Source organism: Choloepus didactylus, chromosome 2, assembly GCF_015220235.1.
Source record: "Choloepus didactylus isolate mChoDid1 chromosome 2, mChoDid1.pri, whole genome shotgun sequence".
Lineage (NCBI taxonomy): Eukaryota > Metazoa > Chordata > Mammalia > Pilosa > Megalonychidae > Choloepus > Choloepus didactylus.
Window position 1 is genome coordinate 115,516,168 of NC_051308.1, and position 19,851 is coordinate 115,536,018.

The 19,851-nt window shown below is 37.3% G+C and overlaps 1 protein-coding gene across 4 annotated transcripts in view; it reads right to left on the reverse strand.

Moving 5' to 3' along the window:
- Window positions 1-19,851, reverse strand: part of GABPB2 (GA binding protein transcription factor subunit beta 2) — a 38,794-nt gene that overhangs the window by 14,277 nt on the left and 4,666 nt on the right. For 2 of the 4 annotated variants that reach the window (XM_037826030.1, XM_037826032.1), the window contains exons 2-7: window positions 19,409-19,548; window positions 15,646-15,813; window positions 14,917-15,111; window positions 10,942-11,095; window positions 6,636-6,749; window positions 4,205-4,390 (exon numbers count right to left, since the gene is read on the reverse strand). In XM_037826030.1, coding sequence (XP_037681958.1) covers window positions 4,205-4,390; window positions 6,636-6,749; window positions 10,942-11,095; window positions 14,917-15,111; window positions 15,646-15,813; window positions 19,409-19,516 — 925 coding nt within the window. In that variant the 5' untranslated portion in view covers window positions 19,517-19,548. The remainder of the gene's footprint in view (window positions 1-4,204; window positions 4,391-6,635; window positions 6,750-10,941; window positions 11,096-14,916; window positions 15,112-15,645; window positions 15,814-19,408; window positions 19,549-19,851) is intronic. The other 2 variants (XM_037826033.1, XM_037826034.1) reach the window with 2 other exon arrangements.

Here is a 19,851-nt window from a genome sequence, read left to right on the forward strand (position 1 = left end):
CATTTTTATTGAGATTGTTCAGATACCATACAATTATCCAAAGATCCAAAGTGTACAATCACTTGCCCCTAGGTACCCTCATACAGCTGTGCATCCATCACACTTAATTTTTGTTCAATTTTTAGAAACTTTTCATTACTCCAGACAAGAAATAAAGTGAAAGATGAAAAAAGAAAAAAAGAAAAGGAAACTCTAAACCTCCCCATCCCTAACCAATCCCCCTCAATTGTTGACTCCTAGTATTGATAAAGTACGTTTGTTACTGTTTATGAAAAAATGTTGAAATACTACTAACTGTAGTATATAGTTTTTAATAGGTATATAGTTCTTCCCTATATGCCCCTCTATTATTAACTTCTAGTTGTATTGTCATACATTTGTTCTGGTTCATGAAGTGATTTCTAGTATTTGTACAGTTGATCATCGACATTGCCCAGCATAGGATTCAGTTTTATACATTTCCATCTTTTGACCTCCAACTTTCCTTCTGGTGACATATATGACTCTGAGCTTCCCCTTTCCACCTCATTCACACACCATTCGGCACTGTTAGTTATTCTCACATCTTGCTACCAACACCCCTGTTCATTTCCAAACATTTAAGTTCATCCTAATTGAGCATTCTGCTCATACTAAGCAAGAGCATCTACATTTCTTCCACAAGGCAGGAAGGAGAGGCAAAGAAGGTAGAGAGGCAAAAGAAAGAGGAAACAAAAAAATGACAGCTAGGAAGCAGCAAAAGGAAAAATAACCTTAAATCAAAGTAGAATAAACAATCAGACAATACCACCAATGTCAAGTGTCTAACATGCCTCCCCTATCCCCCCTCTTATCTGCATTCACCTTGGTATATCACCTTTGTTACATTAAAGGAAGCATAATACAATGATTCTATTAGTTACAGTCTCTAGTTTATGCTGATTGCATCCCTCCCCCAATGCCTCCCCATTTTTAACACCTTGCAAAAGTTGACATTTGCTTGTTCTCCCTCGTAAAAGAACAAATATGTACATTTTATCACAATTGTTGAATACTCTAGATTTCACCAAGTTACACAGTCCCAGTCGTTATCTTTCCTCCTTTCTTGTGGTGTCTCACATGCTCCCCACCTTCCTCTCTCAACCGTATTCATAGTTACCTTTGTTTAGTGTACTTACATTGTTGTGCTACCATCTCCCAAAATTGTGTCCCAAACCACATACTCCTGTCTTCTATCACCCTGTAGTGCTCCCTTTAGTATTTCCTGTAGGGCAGGTGTCTTGTTCACAAAGTCTCTCATTGTCTGTTTGTCAGAAAATATTTTGAGCTCTCCCTCATATTTGAAGGACAGCTCTGCTGGATACAAGATTCTTGGTTGGTGGTTTTTCTCTTTCAGTATCTTAAATATATCACACCACTTCCTTCTTGCCTCCATGGTTTCTGCTGAGAGATCCGCACATAGTCTTATGAAGCTTCCTTTGTATGTAATGGATCGCTTTTCTCTTGCTGCTTTCAGGATTCTCTCTTTGTCTTTGACATTTGATAATCTGATTATTAAGTGTCTTGGCGTAGGCCTATTCATATCTCTTCTGTTTGGAGTACGCTGCACTTCTTGGATCTGTAATTTTATGTCTTTCATAAGAGACGGGAAATTTTCATTAATTATTTCCTCTATTATTGCTTCTGCCCCCTTTCCCTTCTCTTCTCCTTCTGGGACACCAATGATACGTACATTATTGTACTTTGTTTCATCCTTGAGTTCCCGGAGACGTTGCTCATATTTTTTCATTCTTTTCTCCATCTGCTCCTTTGCATGTAGACTTTCAGGTGTTTTGTTCTCCAGTTCCTGAGTGTTTTCTTCTGCCTCTTGAGATCTGCTGTTGTATGTTTCCATTGTGTCTTTCATCTCTTGTGTTGTGCCTTTCATTTCCATAGTTTCTACTAGCAGGTTTTTTGAACTTTTGATTTCTGCCGTATACATGTCCAGTGCTTCCTTTACAGCCTCTATCTCTTTTGCAATATCTTCTCTAAACTTTTTGAATTGATTTAGCATTAGTTGTTTAAATTCCTGTATCTCAGCTGAAGTGTACATTTGTTCCTTTGACTGGGCCATAACTTTGTTTTTCTTAGTGTAGGTTGTAATTTTCTGTTGTCTAGGCATGGTTTCCCTGGATATCCAAATCAGGTTTTCCAAGACCAGAACAGGCTCAGGTCCCAGAGGGAAGAAATATTCAGTATCTGGTTTCCCTGCAGGTGTGTCTTAGAAAATTGCTCCACCCTTTGATGCCTCGGGTCACTGTGCTTTTCTGCCCAGCAGGTGACGCCTGTTAGCCTATAATTCTTGACTGGTGTGAGGAAGTATGGCCCTGTTCCCCCAGGCTCTGGGGTCTGGTTCTGAATGGAAAGGGCCCCACCCCTTTCCTCCTAGAGAAGACAGACCCCTCAGGTGGAGGTCATTAGCATTTCAATGGTCTCGCTCTTTGCTTGTGGTGTCTCCACCCTTCCCAGAGTCACAGCCCTGGAAACTGAAAATGACTGGGGCTTTCTCCACTGAGTCAAAAAAGAAACAGTCTCTTCAGACCCAGTCCAAGGCGACCCTCCGGCTCTCCCAGGTCAGTGGTCACCCAAAGCCTCTGTCTGTTTTTTGGGGCTGCGTACCTGTAGTGAGCAGTTCACTCGCTACTTAAAACCCCAGTTGGAGCTCAGCTGAGCTGTATTCACTTGCTGGGAGAGAGCTTCTCTGTGGCACCACGCGGCTCCGCAGCTCGGGCTATGGGGGAGGGGGTCTCCCGACCTGGTTCCGCAGGTTTTACTTACAGATTTTATGCTGTGTTCTTGGGCATTCCTCCCAATTCGGGTTGGTGTATGATGAATGGATGGTCTCGTTTGTCCCCCCACAGTTATTCTGGATTATTTGCTAGTTGTTTCTGGTTTTTTGTAGTTGTTCCAGGGGGACTACTTAGCTTCCACTCCTCTCTATGCCGCCATCTTGCCCGAGCATCCCTCCTTGGTTTTTAAAGACAGTTTTGCTGGATATAGAATTCTTGGGTGGCAATTTTTTACTTTCAGCACTTTAAATGTGTCCTCCCAATGCCTTCTTGCCTCCATGGTTTCCAGTGAGAAATCAGCACTTATTCTCATTTAGGGTCCCTTGTATGTGACACATTACTTCTGTCTTGTGGCTTTCAGAATTCTTTGTCTTTGGCATTTGACAGTTTGATAATGACATGGCATGGTATGGGTCTATTTGAGTTTATCCTGTTTGGAGTTTGTTGAGCATCTTGGATGTATATTCATGTCTTTCATTAAATTTGGTAGGTTTGCAGCCATTATTTGTTTGAATATTCTTTCTGCCCCTTTCTTCTCCTTTTGGGACTCCAACAATGCATATACTGGTATGCTTTATGGTGTCCCACATGTTCCTCAGGCACTCTTCACTCTTCTTCATTCCTCCTCTTTCTGCTCCCCAGACTGGATGATTTCAATTCTCTTACTTTCAAGTTCACTGCTGATCCCTTCTAGGGAATTTTTAATTTTTGTTACTGTGGTCTTCATCTCTTGTTTGCTTCCTTTTCATAATTTCCATCTCTGTATTGAATAGGCCAGGCATTCATGCTCCCAATAAGTGCAAAGGGATTTACTCTGCTCCCTCCAGAACAAGGACCAGAGACCCATGCCACTCCAAGCCACTGAGATCCTACTGCTCTTAAGTGGTTTTCTGCTTGATTTGGCACTTGCCCTGTTACTGCAATCCTTTAGCTGTTTTCTGGAACTTTGAGAAAGATGTTTCTGCCAGTTCTTGATAGTTGTTCAAAGCTTCTGTTGGGGGATGGAGCCCTAAAGCTTCTTACTCTACTATCTTGAGAGCAGCAGGGCTAAGTACAGTATTTATTTGTAATTCTTTTGCTATGAATGAAGTAGGTTGAACATATTTTCATATTTTAAGAGCCATCATTATTTTTTTCCTGTGAACTATTGGTTCATATTATTTATAATATCTGCTCTTTTTTTCTACTGAATTATTGGTTTTCACTCACAAATTTTATATGTATTAGGGAAATCAACTTTTGCCAGTCTGGTTTCTTTTTGTTTTTCAGACTTTCTTTGCCCCATCTTACACCTGCATTCCCTCACTCCCACAACTTGCCTTAATGCCTCATTTTTAGGGGATTTGGGGTGTCTAAAATATCTTCTAATAAATAATTGTCTAAATGGGACAACTCACCTTGCTGTCCATCTTGCATTGTTACAATAAATTGCTGGCCAATGCCTCCAGTAGGAATTGCAGTTTGGAGATTACCCAGAGGGACTCCATCGGTCACTATGGTGATGACCCTCTGGCCTCCACTCCCCATCATTTGCTGGATTGATGGCTCAACAGAATTTCCCTCTATGATTTCCTCTGAATTGGCTAGAGATGACAAAAAGTAAATTTAAAATTTCAGTGTTTTTTTTTTTAAAAACAGGAGTACAGCGATTTCAGCCTCCTTGAATTGACAAGATTCAGGGACAGAAGACCTTGAAAAAAAAGTTAGATTCAACAGTTCACAAAAGCAAGCTCTTGTGAACTATGCTAAGTCCAAAGAGAAAATAAAATAGGGAATGCATTAGAGCAGTATTTTCTATAATGTCTTCAGTGATGTTAGATTTCACTAAGAATTGAGTTCTATATACAAATAAATTATCAAAATGTACATTTAAATATGCTTGAACTTTTAGGCTTGTGTGTTTACTTTTTAAGAATTATTAGAGACTTTAATAGGTTAATGAGCATTGTGATTCTCCAATAGGGGATAAGATATATTGAGCTTCCCAAACATATTTTGTCTTAGAGCTCTTTTTTCAGGGAGCATCTTGAAAGCCTAAATAAATCAGTGGACCTTAGAAAAATAACTATAAATTAGAGTTGATGTATTTTAAAAAGAAAAGGAGAGATTTAATAGTGAATTAACAAAATATGTCAAGTAGTCAAAGTATTGAAGAGGTTAGATAGACAAAAGTAGTACATGGCATCTCCCATCTGATAGGTCAACAGCAATACTCATAGCAGCTACCACTTTCTGTTTACTGTGTGTCAGGTACCTTTCTAAGAGCTTTACACATATCATGTTGAATCAAGATTTTCAGTTTGGTTAGTCAGTATACCAATAAAGCAAGCAATATTAGGGGAAACAGTTCCTACCACTATGGAATTTATCTAAAGAGTCATAGGTAGAACTTTACAAGTGGGATACGGACTATCTGTATCACACATGCAGGTAGTTCACTGGAGACAGAGCATTCAAACAAAATCAGGAAATGTGACAGCTGAAAGGACCTTGATAGATAATCTAATCAAACCATCATGCTAGAAATGAGGAAACAGACCTGGAGAAGTTAAGTGATTTATCCAAGATCAAAGAGCAAATCAATTAAGATAGCAAGGTCTATATAATTTTCTTTTTCTTAGTTGCCAGGATATTAGAATAGCTAGAAGGAAAGAATTGAAATGGTGGAACTCTAACCCATAGCATCCTTTGAAATTAATTCTATAGCTACTTGTTAAATTGTAATTTGAAAGCTATCACCTTTTTGTAAATATGTTATATTTCACAATAAGGAAATAACTGAAACTATGGTATTGTAACTCAATAACTATGTAACTACTTATTAAATCATACTTTGAAAGATAGTATCTTTTGTATAAATGGTATGTTACACAATAAGGAAATAACTGAAACTGTGGAACTGAAACCCGTAATAGTCTTTGAAATTTGCTCTCTACTTATTAAATTGCAGTTGGAAACTTACTACCTCTGTGCATATATGTTTAGAATTAAATAAATAAATAAAAAGTAGCAAGGTCAAGTTTAATCCATTGCTTTCCTCTCTGTCATGCCCACTTATACACATCTCAGTAGATACCTTTATGATTGTGGCTAGTAAGAAAAATGGGATTGCAGGAATATTCTCACCCAAATGTTAATGGCAGAAAGAAATCAGAACAATTTGCTTTCAATTATGATGGAACAGACTTCTAGAGGGTCCCAGAAAGATTCCCAGATGACTATTGAGGCTTTTATCCCTATCAATGTGAAGACTTTTTCCGATAGACCATTGCCTTCTGGCTAAGTGTCTTGAAATCTTTTTGTTTTAAATATCAGAAGGGCACTATGCAGCATGCATCTGCCCAACTCCATTGGAAATGTCAAAATAATATCTCCAGTAGAAATAAAAGCAAGCCAACCTGAAGCACACAGAATATGACAATGAGAGAGGCAGCAGTCCCACATATTTTGATACTTTAATGCAAAATATCTAGGCTGCTATTTTGAGTCATTCTACAATAGCATCAGTCAAAGCATAACATAGAATATCTCCAAAATACCTGCTAATATAAGACTAAACATTTTAATATGAAGCAACTGAGTCAGGGCAAACAAATTTGAAACTGTAAAAATACAAAGGAATAACCCAGTCATTTTCCGATATTATTCAGCTATCTGATTATATCACTCAGCAACTTTTTTTCTGATGCTCAATGACTCTACATCCCTGTTTCTTAGCCGCCTCTAATTAATCACAATTCTTTAATATTTCATGCAAATTAAATCTGCTGGAGACTTAAAAATAAAAGAAGAAAATAGTGATTCACCTAGCAGATATCCCTTACCTACCTGTGGCTCTGTATGAGTTGGAGAGGGGTGCTGATGCCTCAGCAAGAGCTGCAAGGGTGGCCAGCACTGAAGTGGTATAATTTGAGAACTGTACTGACGAGGCATGGGGGTCACCTATTTCAGTAAAAAAGGCAAATGAGGTCCAATGGAGAGAGTAAATTGAGACAAACTAAAAATGGCTTATTAAATCAAAACCCCACCTTTTCTCTCTAATGTCCTTAAGCTTGTTCTTTAATCCAAACTGATATAAACCAATTATTGTGTTGCTAAAGAACAAACAAACAAAAAACAATTCTTTTAGGGTTTAAAAAGTTTTCCCTTCAAGTTGATTAAATTAATATGCTTGGTACAGAGCCACTACATTCCCCTCATTTGATCATTCTACTGGCACTGCCAATGTTGAGCAATAGCAGCTGACCAAGAATGCTGCCCACTCCCTAGGCTGCCTATACAGAGTTCTCCTCGGCAACAGGCAATAAACGTCTAAGGCATGTCTCACTCCAAGCTAAACAGTGGTGAAGGAATAGGTCCTACTTGGCATGCCTACTTCATGAACAGAAATTTATTCAACAGGTTTACATAAATATAACTTTTATAAAATGAATTAATTTCCCTATGTCTTTAACTATAGTTTCAGAGACATATATTTTATCACTTATCAATTTATTGCCTCTCAACTCCAAATCCATCCTTCTTTGCCTTGCCCTGTGATATTGGGGCTGGACCCTATAAATCTTTCTTTTTTGTCAACTGGCATGTGATTAAGCTTTGTCCAGACAGAAGTAAGTGCTGCTCCATATATCCGCAACTCCTATATTCTTTAGAGTTTTCCTCACCCTTAGTAGTTAATCTACTGTTACTAGTTAATAATTCTTTATAAATTATATATAAAAATTTATAAATTATACATTTATAAAATTTAGAAACTACATATAATTTTTAATAATTTAAGTATATAAGTTACTGTATAATTTTGTCTCCTGACTGGACTCTGACTGGTAAACTTATATCCTTTTTATATGTACTCTTAATTTTTAAGTTCTCCCACCACCTATGCTTAAAGATTTTTTCAATCTTTTTTCTATTAAGAAGTCAGCTATTTGTAAAATACTTAAGGAAACTCCTATTTAGCATTCTTTATAGTGAATCCTTCCACAGAGCAGAGTCTGTTTCTGATATGACTAACGTAGATAAACTAACTGGCTTATGGATTGAAATTTCAGAATATTTTCCTTAAAAGGGTAGACTACTGTGTAGTACCCCTCACAGAGCTAACCCAGCTTATTCAAAGCTTTTGGATGATGAATGTGGGAGTGGGGATGAGGATGGAGATAGTGATGATATCCCAATTCTATTCTAATTTTCTCATAAAATAACTAGGGAACCAAATGGTCTGAGTGGAACAAAGTGTTTGACCTCCAGAAGGAGTCTCTAATGACTCTATGCAAAGCAAGATTCAGTTACAGCTTGTTCCCTAATTTTCTTGCTTGATGCATGCTTTTCTCATTACTCAGCCTGTCATACCAAATGCTGACATAAGAACCCACAAATTCTTCCTAAAATGAAACAAACAAAGAACAAGCAATTTTTAGATATATGTCTCTAATGGAGGCTGGAATAATGTAACTGTTAAGTCACTGGCAATTAAAAAATAAAGCTGTTATGATTAAAGTTCAAGTAGGCAAGGCATCAGGTAAGGCATAGGGCCGAGGGAGAGAGAGCTAGGTAGAAGTGCTTCATGAGAAAGGCATTATGTGATTGTTAGCATATGATGATTTCAACCTAAGGGCACGCACCCTTTGATTCAAACATGGTAACTCACTCAACTTAACCAATAGCAAAATGAAGAAAGAACATTTGTGAAAAATCACATTTACTATTCTGACATACACAGTTGAAACTGGTAAGAGACAATGCAAATTACCTCTTTAAACTTATCCCAGTGAATTCCAGGAAAATAAAGTACATTGATTAGTCAAGAATGTTTATTGATTCCTTCTCTTCAATAAAAGACCCAACATCAAATAAAGTAAAATGTGTGTGGGTACCATTACTTTTGGAAGGGAGGAGGTATTATCAGTAATGACTGTGTGACCTATTTGGAATGTGGCTTTTATAAATAAGTTCTTCAGGCCAGGATTTAGGAAAACAAAGTGTACTATGAGAGGCGAGACAATCTCAATGAGTTGGTGAAAACTAAACTCTGAGAAGCTAAGTAACTTGCCCAAGGTCATATAGCTAGTTAGTGTCAGAGTCCAGATCCGAACCTCATTAATCTGGTTACCTTTATGAACCAACATAAAGCTATTTACATTTGACTTTGGAATTCATCTTATGATTCTACAGGAACAGAAAATTCATCTTCATAACTGTGTCTTGCCTTGATTAACATTTAAATTAGTCTGCTTTCCCAAACGGCTGCAGTTTGATGGTAACATTGATGATGACTGATACCTTTAGTCACACATGGAAAATTGAAAGCAAACTTTACAATCTGGAGTTTAGTATCAGAAGTATCCACCAAAATGAAAATCCTAAAATACTTTCAGTTATTTTTTAAAATATTCTTTTTTAAGAATGAGATGATGAGAAACAAGAAGCCTGCTTACCAGGCAGGAAAAGAAAATCCTTAACCTGGTTGAATAATACCAACTGAATTTGTCCTATAACTTTTTTCCTTTCTTTCATCAGCACTAATTAAGCATCAGTAGGTTACCCAGCTAAAGGGGCATGGCTGGGTAGAACTGCTTCAGCTCTATCTTGTGATAGTCTAGCAATTTCAATTTGCAGTTGACAACATAAGAGGAGAGAAAAACGAATAGGTCTGCAGAAAACAATATGATAAACATGTTACTGGCCCATGGAAATCAAGGCAAAGATTCTCTATCCTGAATGTGTTCAACTTGGTTTATCATTCCAGATCACAATCTGGAGAATTTCAGTAATTAGACTAAAGACCAACTCTAGCTCTTTTCACATGTTTGTGAATACATAACTTTATTAGCTTCTTAAGATTTTTGAATTATAAGGGCACCTATTCTAATACATATGGGTCTGAACCACTACAAATCCAAAGGGTTGTGAACATCGTGTTCACATGTCTATGTATATTTAAGCCAAAATTTTTGAATCATCCAGCTGAAAGAAAATCAAAGTGGTTAATTTCTAATGTTGACAGTCTACAAAATGAAGGTCAGTATTGCCACCTTGTGGTCATGACAGAGTCAACCTTCACTGAGAAGGTGTATTTTCATTTAACAATAGTTATTCATGAAGCTCTGCTATGAAATAGGTACTGAACTACAAAATCTCAAAGTCTCATTACAGCCTTATAAAGTAGGCATTATTATATCCCAATTTTACAGATAGGTAATCAAGTCTTAGACACTAACAGTTCTTCCAAGGTCAAGCAGCTAGTCAATCAATAAACCAGTATTTAAAGCCAGTTCTGAATCTAAAATTCTATGCCATATATATATATATACACACACACACACACACACACTCTATTTCACCACACTGCCTCTCAATAATAATACTTCATTCATGATCCTTCTTTTGCTATTATATAAACTTAACCAGAAACATAGTTTTTCTTGTTAAATGAAAATCAGAAATAGAAAAAGAAACCAAGAATCAATGGGAAAAATTATTTAATTGAGGATACAAGTTCTTCTATTAAAAATCTATTTGTAAAAGAAGATTTTTTATTGCACTTTTATTGAGCTTAAAGGGAAATTTTAAAAATAAACTCATTTGCTCCTTTTTAGAGAGAAGCTTTTGTTAAAAACACATGGGTCTCAAAAGATCAAGCCTACACACTTTTCCTTGCTCTTTTGTTTGTTTTTATATATGCTCCCAAGGACAAACCAAGACTTTAATAATCACATGTACCTCTTTTATGACTGCAATCCATCAACGACTTGTGGGGTTTTTTTGCTTTTTTTTTCTTTACTTGCTTTACACTATGAACATTTAACTATTTTCTTTAGTGATACCCTACTGAAACACCCTTATGTTTTCATTTGGGGGTCAGGCATAACCTTGCAACAAATTGATCTGTAAAACATTTTATCAGAGTAAGTATCCATGTATAATCCCTATGTCTGTTCTTCTTTCTTTAAGTAGTATTTCTTCCCAGAAAGAATAAGTATATTAGCTTTAGATCTACTAGAAATCTTCTGTTTGGGGAAATATTATAATAAAGGAGTGAGTCTCAGACAGGTTGTCTATTCATCTCACAGGAAAATCTCGGTTTCTGTTAATTTTTAAGTCTAAAATAAATGCCACATTATCATAACATTACCTGAGGTTGTTTTGGTGTTGGCTGAAGAAACAAGGCTAGCAAGATTGACAACTTCTCCCGATGACGTGACGATAAATGGAGCAGCCATACTCACAGGGTTAGTCACAGGGTTGGCTCTCTCAGGATTAGCATTCACCTGATTCTGCATTGCTTCCTGCCAAACAAGGCAGGATATTTCAAAGTCAGAATACGTATTAGCCTTAGTTATACAGTCTTTCCCATCCCACCTCCAATCCTTGACAATGCTCTATCAAGTAGAACTAGTTCCGGTGGCACACAATGTCCCAGGGAGCTCAAAGTTCTCATTAATTAAGACTTGTTTTTTTTCAGTTCAGGGCAAGAGAGATATTAGGTTGCTTTCCCAAACTTGTTTCTACTATAGAAAAGCAAAGGTGTATTTTTTGAAAAAAGTTCTAAACAATTCACGTAACCTCTCTGGATCTTGGTTTTACACTCAAAAAAATGAGGAAGTTGGCTTAAATAGTCTAGAAAATAATTTCTATCACTAATATTTCATGATCAATTATCTACAAATTAACATGCTGAGAGGAAAGCCCCTACTCCTTGCAGAGAATATTCTCCAGAGTTTTGTCCAACTATTTGTTCCATTCTGCCACTGAAGAAATTCCTAAGAGAATATATAACAAGCAAACAAATGAGTGCCAGATTTTAAAGTCTAGTTCCATATACACTTTTGTGTCCAGGGATATTTGTTCAATTTTGGCAAAAAGATGCTTATCTTTAATATATATAATTTTTTTTTAACTGAAAGAGGCAGTTTTCTACAAACATTATCACTGCTAAAATAGTCCACTTGTGAAAGGGACTCTAAACAAGGAACTGAAAGTTGAAGAAGATAACCTATGTACAGGGAACCATCTGTCAGGAAAAACAAACACTGCAAATGCAGCAGAAATGGCTATTTTATAAATCTCTTTATCTTAGTTTTTAACCTTTTTATTCTGAAATATATCATGAATACATGAGGGTATATAATGTACAAAGATTTTAAAAATAATAACAAAATAAACATCCATTTTCCCCTAATCCATGTGAATTAGTACATCATCATTAGTACATTTCTCTTGGGTGCCTCTCCAAATTGCACTCTCCTCCAACCTCTTTCAAAGATAACCACAATACATATTTATGTGATACTTTCCCTTCCCCTTCTTTTAAGTTTCCACCTCCATATGTTTTTTATTAATTTTTAAAAACTTTAGGGTGATAACATATACAACACAAAATTTCCCATCTTAACCCTTTCATGTGTACAATTCAATGATATTAATTAGATTCGCAACACTGCTACCATCACCACCATCCAATACTAAAACCTTTTCATCAGTGCAAACAGAAACTCTGTACCCATTAAACTATCACTCCCCATTTCCCCCCGGCAACCTATAACCTAATTTCTGTCTGTATAAATTTTCATATTGTACTTATTTCATATAAGTGGAATCATACAATATTTGTCCTTTTGTGTCTTGCTTACTTCGCTCAACATAATGTCTTCAAGGGTCACCCATGAAGGTCATCCATCTATTTTTTAATTAAATCATATCATGAAATATTTATTTTGATTGTAATTAATGCTCATCTTATAAAAGGTTAAATATGGTCTACCTTCTATGTTTTTTTTCATGTATGTCTTGATTTTCTTACTCATCTACCCTACACTGGATAAAGGGAGTGTCAGTCACAAGGTTTTTACAATCACATGGTCACATGATGAAAGCTATGTAGTTATACAATCATTATCGAAGATAAAGGCTACTGGATTACAGTTCAACAATTTCAGGTATTTCCTTCTGGCTATTCTAATACACTAGAAACTAAAAGAAATATCTATATAATGAGTGAGGAGTCATAATCATTTGTTAAATCCTAATTTCTCAGTTATACCTCCTCCCTTTCATTTGAATATTCATTTGAACCTTCAGGGATATCTGGGAAATGACCATTTTAACTTCTTGCTGGAAAGGGGTGTAGACCTTATGGGGTAGAGGAATGAAACTGGTTTATGTTCTTGGAGATACTGGTACCTCTGAGTTTCAGGGCTTATCTGGCATAGGAACAATCTGGAGGCCTTAAGTTTCTGAAAAAATAAACTTACTAAGTAAAACTTTAATAGAGTCTTAGACAGAGCCCAGGGTATCCTTTAGAATTTTCAGGAATACTGTTGGTTGGGGCTTGGCATACTGCGGCAAATTGCAAAATCTGGCTGAAGCTTGCATTAAGAGTAACTTCCAGAATGACCTCTCGACTCATTTGAAATCTTTTAGCCACTGAAACTTTCTTTTATATCATTTCTTTTCCCCCTTTTTGTCAAGAAGGCATTCTCAATCCCCGGATGCCAGGGCCAGGCTCATTCCTGGTAGTCATGTCCCACATGGCCAGGGAAACTTACACCTCGCAGCGGGGAGGGTAGTGAGTTTATTTGTAGTTAGCTTAGAGAGAGGCCATATCTAAGCAACAAAAGAGGTTCTCTGGGGGTGACTCTTAGGCATTATATGTATGCTTAGCTTTGCCACTGCAGAAATAAGTTTCATAAGGGCAAGCCTCAAGATTGAGGGCTTGGCTTATTAAATTGGGAGTCCCTAATGCTTGAGAGAATATCAAGAATTCCCCAGGTGGAGATGGCTACCTATTTTCCATATATTATTGTCCCCTTTGCCACTGCAGAAATAAGTTTCATAAGGGCAAGCCTCAAGATTGAGGGCTTGGCTTATTAAATTGGGAGTCCCTAATGCTTGAGAGAATATCAAGAATTCCCCAGGTGGAGATGGCTACCTATTTTCCATATATTATTGTCCCCTTGACTAAGAGCTTTAGTTGAAACAGATTACGCATTCTCTGATTACTGTTAAATTCCTTCTTGTATCTGCCCCTTCTTCTATCCTCTATTATTATTTCCTTAGTTCAAGATTTCATTGGCTCTTGCCTGCATTAATGCAAGTCACTAAATGGTTCTTCAGCCCTGTCTCCTCTTTTTAGCCTGTGTGCCACATGCCAATATTTTTCTAAAACAAATCTATTCACATCAGTTCTCTATGTAAAAGCTTTTATTGGATCCCCATTGCCCACAAAATAATCCAAACTCCATAGCATGCCATGCCACACCTCTACATTCAGTGTCCAGCCCAACTCTCAAGCCTTACTTCCTGCCCCCTCCAAACTTTACTTCCTTTGCCTCTTCTCTTGTCACAGAATTATTTACTCTTTCCTGAATATTTTCTGAACATTCCATGTCACCAAGACACCTCTCTTTGATTTATTCTCCTCCTAGCGTAGAATATCATTTTCTCACTTCTCTGCCTACTTGTCCTCCAAGACTTCAGGCCAAATTTTAAGTACAGTTTAAGCCTCTCCTTAAGCATCATTAATATTCCCTCCACTGTGCTGCTGTAACACCTGCTACATATCTACTTATCTTGTAGTACTGTAATGCTTTATTTCCTGTCTTTTTGTGCCATCATGCTGTGAACACTCTGAGGGCAGGGCTATGTTTATTAATCTTTTTATCCCTCATCCTGTTGTCCCCAACCTAGAACAGTGCCTGATATACAATTGCCTGCTTAAAAAATGAATGAATGAAATACTTGAAGCCAATTTTTAATTCTGGGTTGGCTTCCTTATGACCCAATGTGCTTTAGAGCTATGTACAGTCTCATATCTGTTGATGTATATTCAGAAAACATAAAGTTGCTTTTTATACTGTCCCAAGTCAACCTTTGACAGGGAAATTTTCATAGATTGGCCATAACATTGTTCTTTATGAACAATGACTATTTCAGGGCTTCATAGAATATTATTGTTATTATTATTTTAAATGGCACTGAGTCAAAAAATTGAGACATATTAGAAATACTACTTTGATAAGATATGGAAAATTCAGTTTTGATTCAACTCCTACAGAAATACTTTAATTTCAACTGAAGTATACTCTGGGGAGTATAAAAAGAACCACACCTGGAGGATGACCAGAATCTCAGCATTGTTCTTCTCCAGGGCTATGTCAAAGGCAGATTTATCAAATTTGCTGAAAGCATGGACATCAGCTCCATACTTGATAAGTAGCTCTACAACATCTCGATGGTGGTGCTCAGTGGCCCAATGCAAAGCTGTCATCTTCAGCATATCTTTGGCATTCACATCTGCACCATTCTGTCATAGAAAAAGTAATTTTTCCAATAGACACTGGTTATAGTAGCACAGGTACAAAATCCCATCACCAAATACAGAAGATTTCCATAAAGATTACACATATTCAAATTTAGACCATGTTTAAGGAATATCAAAGGAAAAATATTTCTCAAATTCTCCTGACAAAATGCTTTCAAAGAGTGGGTCTTCTAAGGACATTACTTGGAAACTATAACAGATGGGAGAGGAAGGGGAAAAGAACAGATTTTTGTTGCATTAATTAACAGAGAGCTGAGTGCCTGAAAAAAACAGGCATAAGTGAAGAGAACACCTGCAAAAAGGGAATGAAGAAGAATCAATAAAGTCTGTTCAGCCTTTTAAAGACTAGAAAACAAATTCCTCATAGCCATGCTGACTCTTGAAAGAGATGCAACTCAATGCTATAAACTGTTAACTTATTCCTTCCTGACCCAGTTTACTACCACCCATTCAAGTAAGAAAACAGCAAGGTAAATGTCCTTCTTTCAACAGAGCCCACCACTCTTTTTGCTTTACCCTAACAAGGAGTTCCACGATGTGTGCATGTCCGTCAGCTGCAGCCATGTGCAAGGGGGTCCTGTCCACTTTGGTCCGGGCATCCCTGCTAACTCCTGCTCGAAGGAGCACTTCTGCTGTGGAATAATGACCATACTGGGCTGCAAGGTGGAGGGGTGATGTTCCAAGCTGTGGGAAGACAATACTCATTGAATATTCACTGTGGGCAGAGCCCTAGATTATTACTGGAAAGATACAAATGAACAAGAGGTGAATCCTATTGTACCTGTCCCTGAAGAGAGAATCTGGTTGGGCAGATAGGACTCAAGAAATGATTTAATTAAAAAAATCAACAATATACTAAAGGGAAAATAAATAAACCAATAATTAAATAAGTCAGGTGGATTTATGAGGTAAGATTCCCTACAGAACATGATTATTTTAAGCAGAGCTTAGAAGAGGGTAAAAAAAAAAAAATGGATTGACAGAGCATTCTAAGTCAGGCATAATGGGAAGAGAAGTAGGTTCAAAACAATTCTTAGGAAAAAGGCAAAGACTAGAAAGTTACATGTGGAATTTGGGATACAACTTTGGTTGGAATAGAAGTGTGTTGCTACAGTAAAGCAAAGCAAAAAAGACTGATGAGATGAAAAGGTAATAAAAATTTAGCAGTGGTGTGCCAACAGCAGTCAGTCAGTCTGTGTCATTTCAACTTAAATCTTCTAAGAGTCATATATTGGCATCTACTTTGGCCAGAAATCTATACCTTTCTTTGTGTTATGCTCTCTATTTTAAGCCTATTTAGTTTATTCTTTGCTTTTCATATATTCAGCCTCTCCACCTGACTAGATTTAATTCACATTGCTCTTTTCAGGTCTATTTATAGAAATGCTCATCTCATGGGTTTCCTTTCTTTCTTTTCTGAAGTGCTAAAAACCTGCTGTCCTCTAAAGTTATGAATTAATCACCCCAGAATAGATGATGCTCTCTCACCAAATTGTTAAAAGTAGGCAATGCTTACAAAACATTTATGAATGTCAAGAAATCCTCATAACCTGGATGTGGATCTACTGAAAGTCTCTGCTCTCCTAGTTGGCTCTGTAGGCTCTTGATATTATATCCTCTTCTTTAAAGTTTTTTAAGAATAGTAAAGGAAATAAAATCACTGGACTATTTCTTATTAATCTGGATATATTAAAGAAAGGAACTTAAGAATTTATTAGTTTAGAATATACTCATTATGCTGATTTTGTTGAATTTCTAACTAATTACAGAAGCCTATAACCCAAGTACGCTCCATAAAGAATTAAACCTTTAAAAAATACTATTGAAATAATAGGAGAGAGACCAAGAAGATGGCAGCATAGACAGGAGTAGAAGTTAGTTAATTCCCCTAGAACAACTAATAAACAACCAGGAACAACTAGTAAATAATCTGGAATAACTGCTGGGGGACAATCGTGACTATCCACACATCGTACACTAACCTGGATTGGGAGGAATGCCTGAGATTGCAGCATAAAATCTGTAAGTAAAAACTGTGGACACTAGCCGGGAGCCCCTTCCACCTATGGCAGCCCAAACTACAAAACCTCACTGTTGTAGAAATTAGCACTCTCTGAACAAGTGAATATACCTCAGTCCAGTTCCAACTGGAGATTTAATTAACAAATGTGGACTGCTCAATACAAGCTACAAATCCCCAACAAGCAGACAGAGGCTTTTAGAGACGACTGACCTTAAAGAGCCGGAGGACTTCTCTGTCCTGGGAAGTGGAGCCCAGAGAACCACGTGCTATCTCTGGCCAGTGGGTGAAGCTGGGGGAGCCGCAGACTGGCCCTGAAGGGGGGCTTCCTGTCCCTTTTTTTCTCTCTCAACCTGGGAGCCCCAGTGGAGAAAGCTGCAGCCATTTTCAGTTCACAGGGCTCGGACCCATACAACAGTGGAGATAGCAGAGTCAGAGAGACAAAGAACCTATTTAAATGCAAACGATAACTCCCTAGGGGGTGTATTTTCCCTAAGAGGAAAGAGGTGGTGCCCAGCTCTACTACTGGCCTCCCATTCAGAACCAGATCCCAGAGCCTGGGGGAAAACAGCCAAAACAGAAACTAAGCGGGCCACACCTCCTTACACCAGTCAGGAGTGACAGGCTGACAGACACCACCTACTGGGCAGGTTATGAAAAGCACAGCAGCTAGAGGCCTCACCAGGTGTGTCAATCTTCTAAGACATACCCTCAGGGAAACCTGATACTGAATATTGCCCCCTTCTGAGATCTGAGCCTGTTCTGGTCTGGGAAAACCTGATTGGGGTAACCAAGGAAACCAGATGCCTAAACAACAGAAAACTACAACCTACACTAACAAAAATGAAATTATGGCCCAGTCAAAGGAACAAACTTACACTTACACTTCAAATGAGATGCAGGAATTTCAACAACTAATGCTAAATCAATTTAAAAAGTTTTAGGAAGATATGGCAAAAAAAATGAAGCATATAATGAAAACACTGGGCGAACATAAGGTAGAAATCGAAAGTTCGAAAAAACAACTGGCAGAATCTATGGAAATGAAAGGCACAACACAAGAGATGAAAGACACAATGGAGACATACAAAAGGATAGGTAAGGAAAAGAATGGAAAAATATGAACAATGTCTCAGGGAACTGAATGACAACATGAAATGCATGAATGTATGTGTCATGGGTGTCTCAGAAGAAGAAGAGAAGGGAAAAGGGACAGAAGCAACAATAGAGGAAATAATAAATGAAAATTTTCCATCTCTTATGAAAGACATAAAATTACAGATCCAAGAAGCGCAGCGTACCCCAAACAGACTAGATCGGAATAGGCCTATGCCAGAACACTTAATAATCAGATTATCAAACATCAAAGACAAAGAGAGAATCGTGAAAGCAGCAAGAGAAAAGCAATTCATCACACTCAAAGGAAGTTTGATAAAATTATGTGTACATTTCTCAGCAGAAACCATGGAGGTGAGAAGGAAGTGGTGTGATATATTTAAGATACTGAAAGAGAAAAACCACCAACCAAGAATCCTATATCTGGCAAAACTGTCCTTCAAATATAAGGGAAAATTTAAATATTCTGAGACCAACAGACAATGAGAGAGTTTGTGAACAAGATACCTGCTCTACAGGAACTACTAAAGGGAGCCCTACAGACAGATAGGAAAAGATAGGACTGAGAGGTTTGGAACACAGTTTTGGGTGATGGTAGCACAGCAATGTAAGTACACTGAACAAAGATAAGACTGTGAGTAAGCTTGAAAGAGGAAGGTTAGGAGCATATGGGACATCAGAAGGAAAGAGGAAAGATAAAGACTGGGACTGCATAACTCAGTGAAACCAAGAGTATTCAACAATTGTGATAAAATGTACAAATATGTTTTTACATGAGGAAGAACAAATGAATGTCAACCTTGCAAGGTGTTAAAAACAGGGTGGTATTGGGGGAAAAATACAATCAATGCAAACTAGAGACTGTAACTAACAGGAAAAAAATACTATTAAAGCCATTAAAGAAAATCACAAGTACCTAATACCTTATAATTGCCACCTATATATCCAAAGGAGACTCTATCAAATTGGAAAATGAAAAGAAAAAGAAACCATATTCAGATGAGACAAATGAAAATAAAAATCTTGTGTGGGAAATGAGGCAAAAAAGAAATTAAGAAAAATCAACAAAGTTTGTTTAGCCTTTAAGAAGGCTGGTAAAATCACACATTGGGAATAATGAAGAGCCCTTTCCACTAAGCTTACCCAGTCTGTGGTAAATGGGGCGCCGTTTGCCATCAATGTTCTCACTTCATCATCTTGGCCTTTTCTTGCTGCTTCTAGTAACCTCTTCCCCAAGTCCACCAAAGACATCTTTATGCATAGGAACAAAAGTTTTCAGGAAGCTATAACCCAAACACAAGGAAGGCTGCAGGTAAAATGTGACTTCTTGTATGTGAATGTACATAAGATATTTCTCAAGCTGACAGGCTGGTAGGGTCACTTCCTTTCTACCCCATCTAACAGAAGCAATCAGATATCTGGGAAAGTTTCAGGTCTTAAAAGATGACTCCCTCATTTTCAATCTCCAGAAAAATACTTGCAAAATATGTGCAGCGCTCCCCAAACAATTCTAATTCCACCTTTCTAGCCTCAGGAATCAATAAAATAGCATTTCATCCTTATTAAATTCAATGGGTAGAACATTA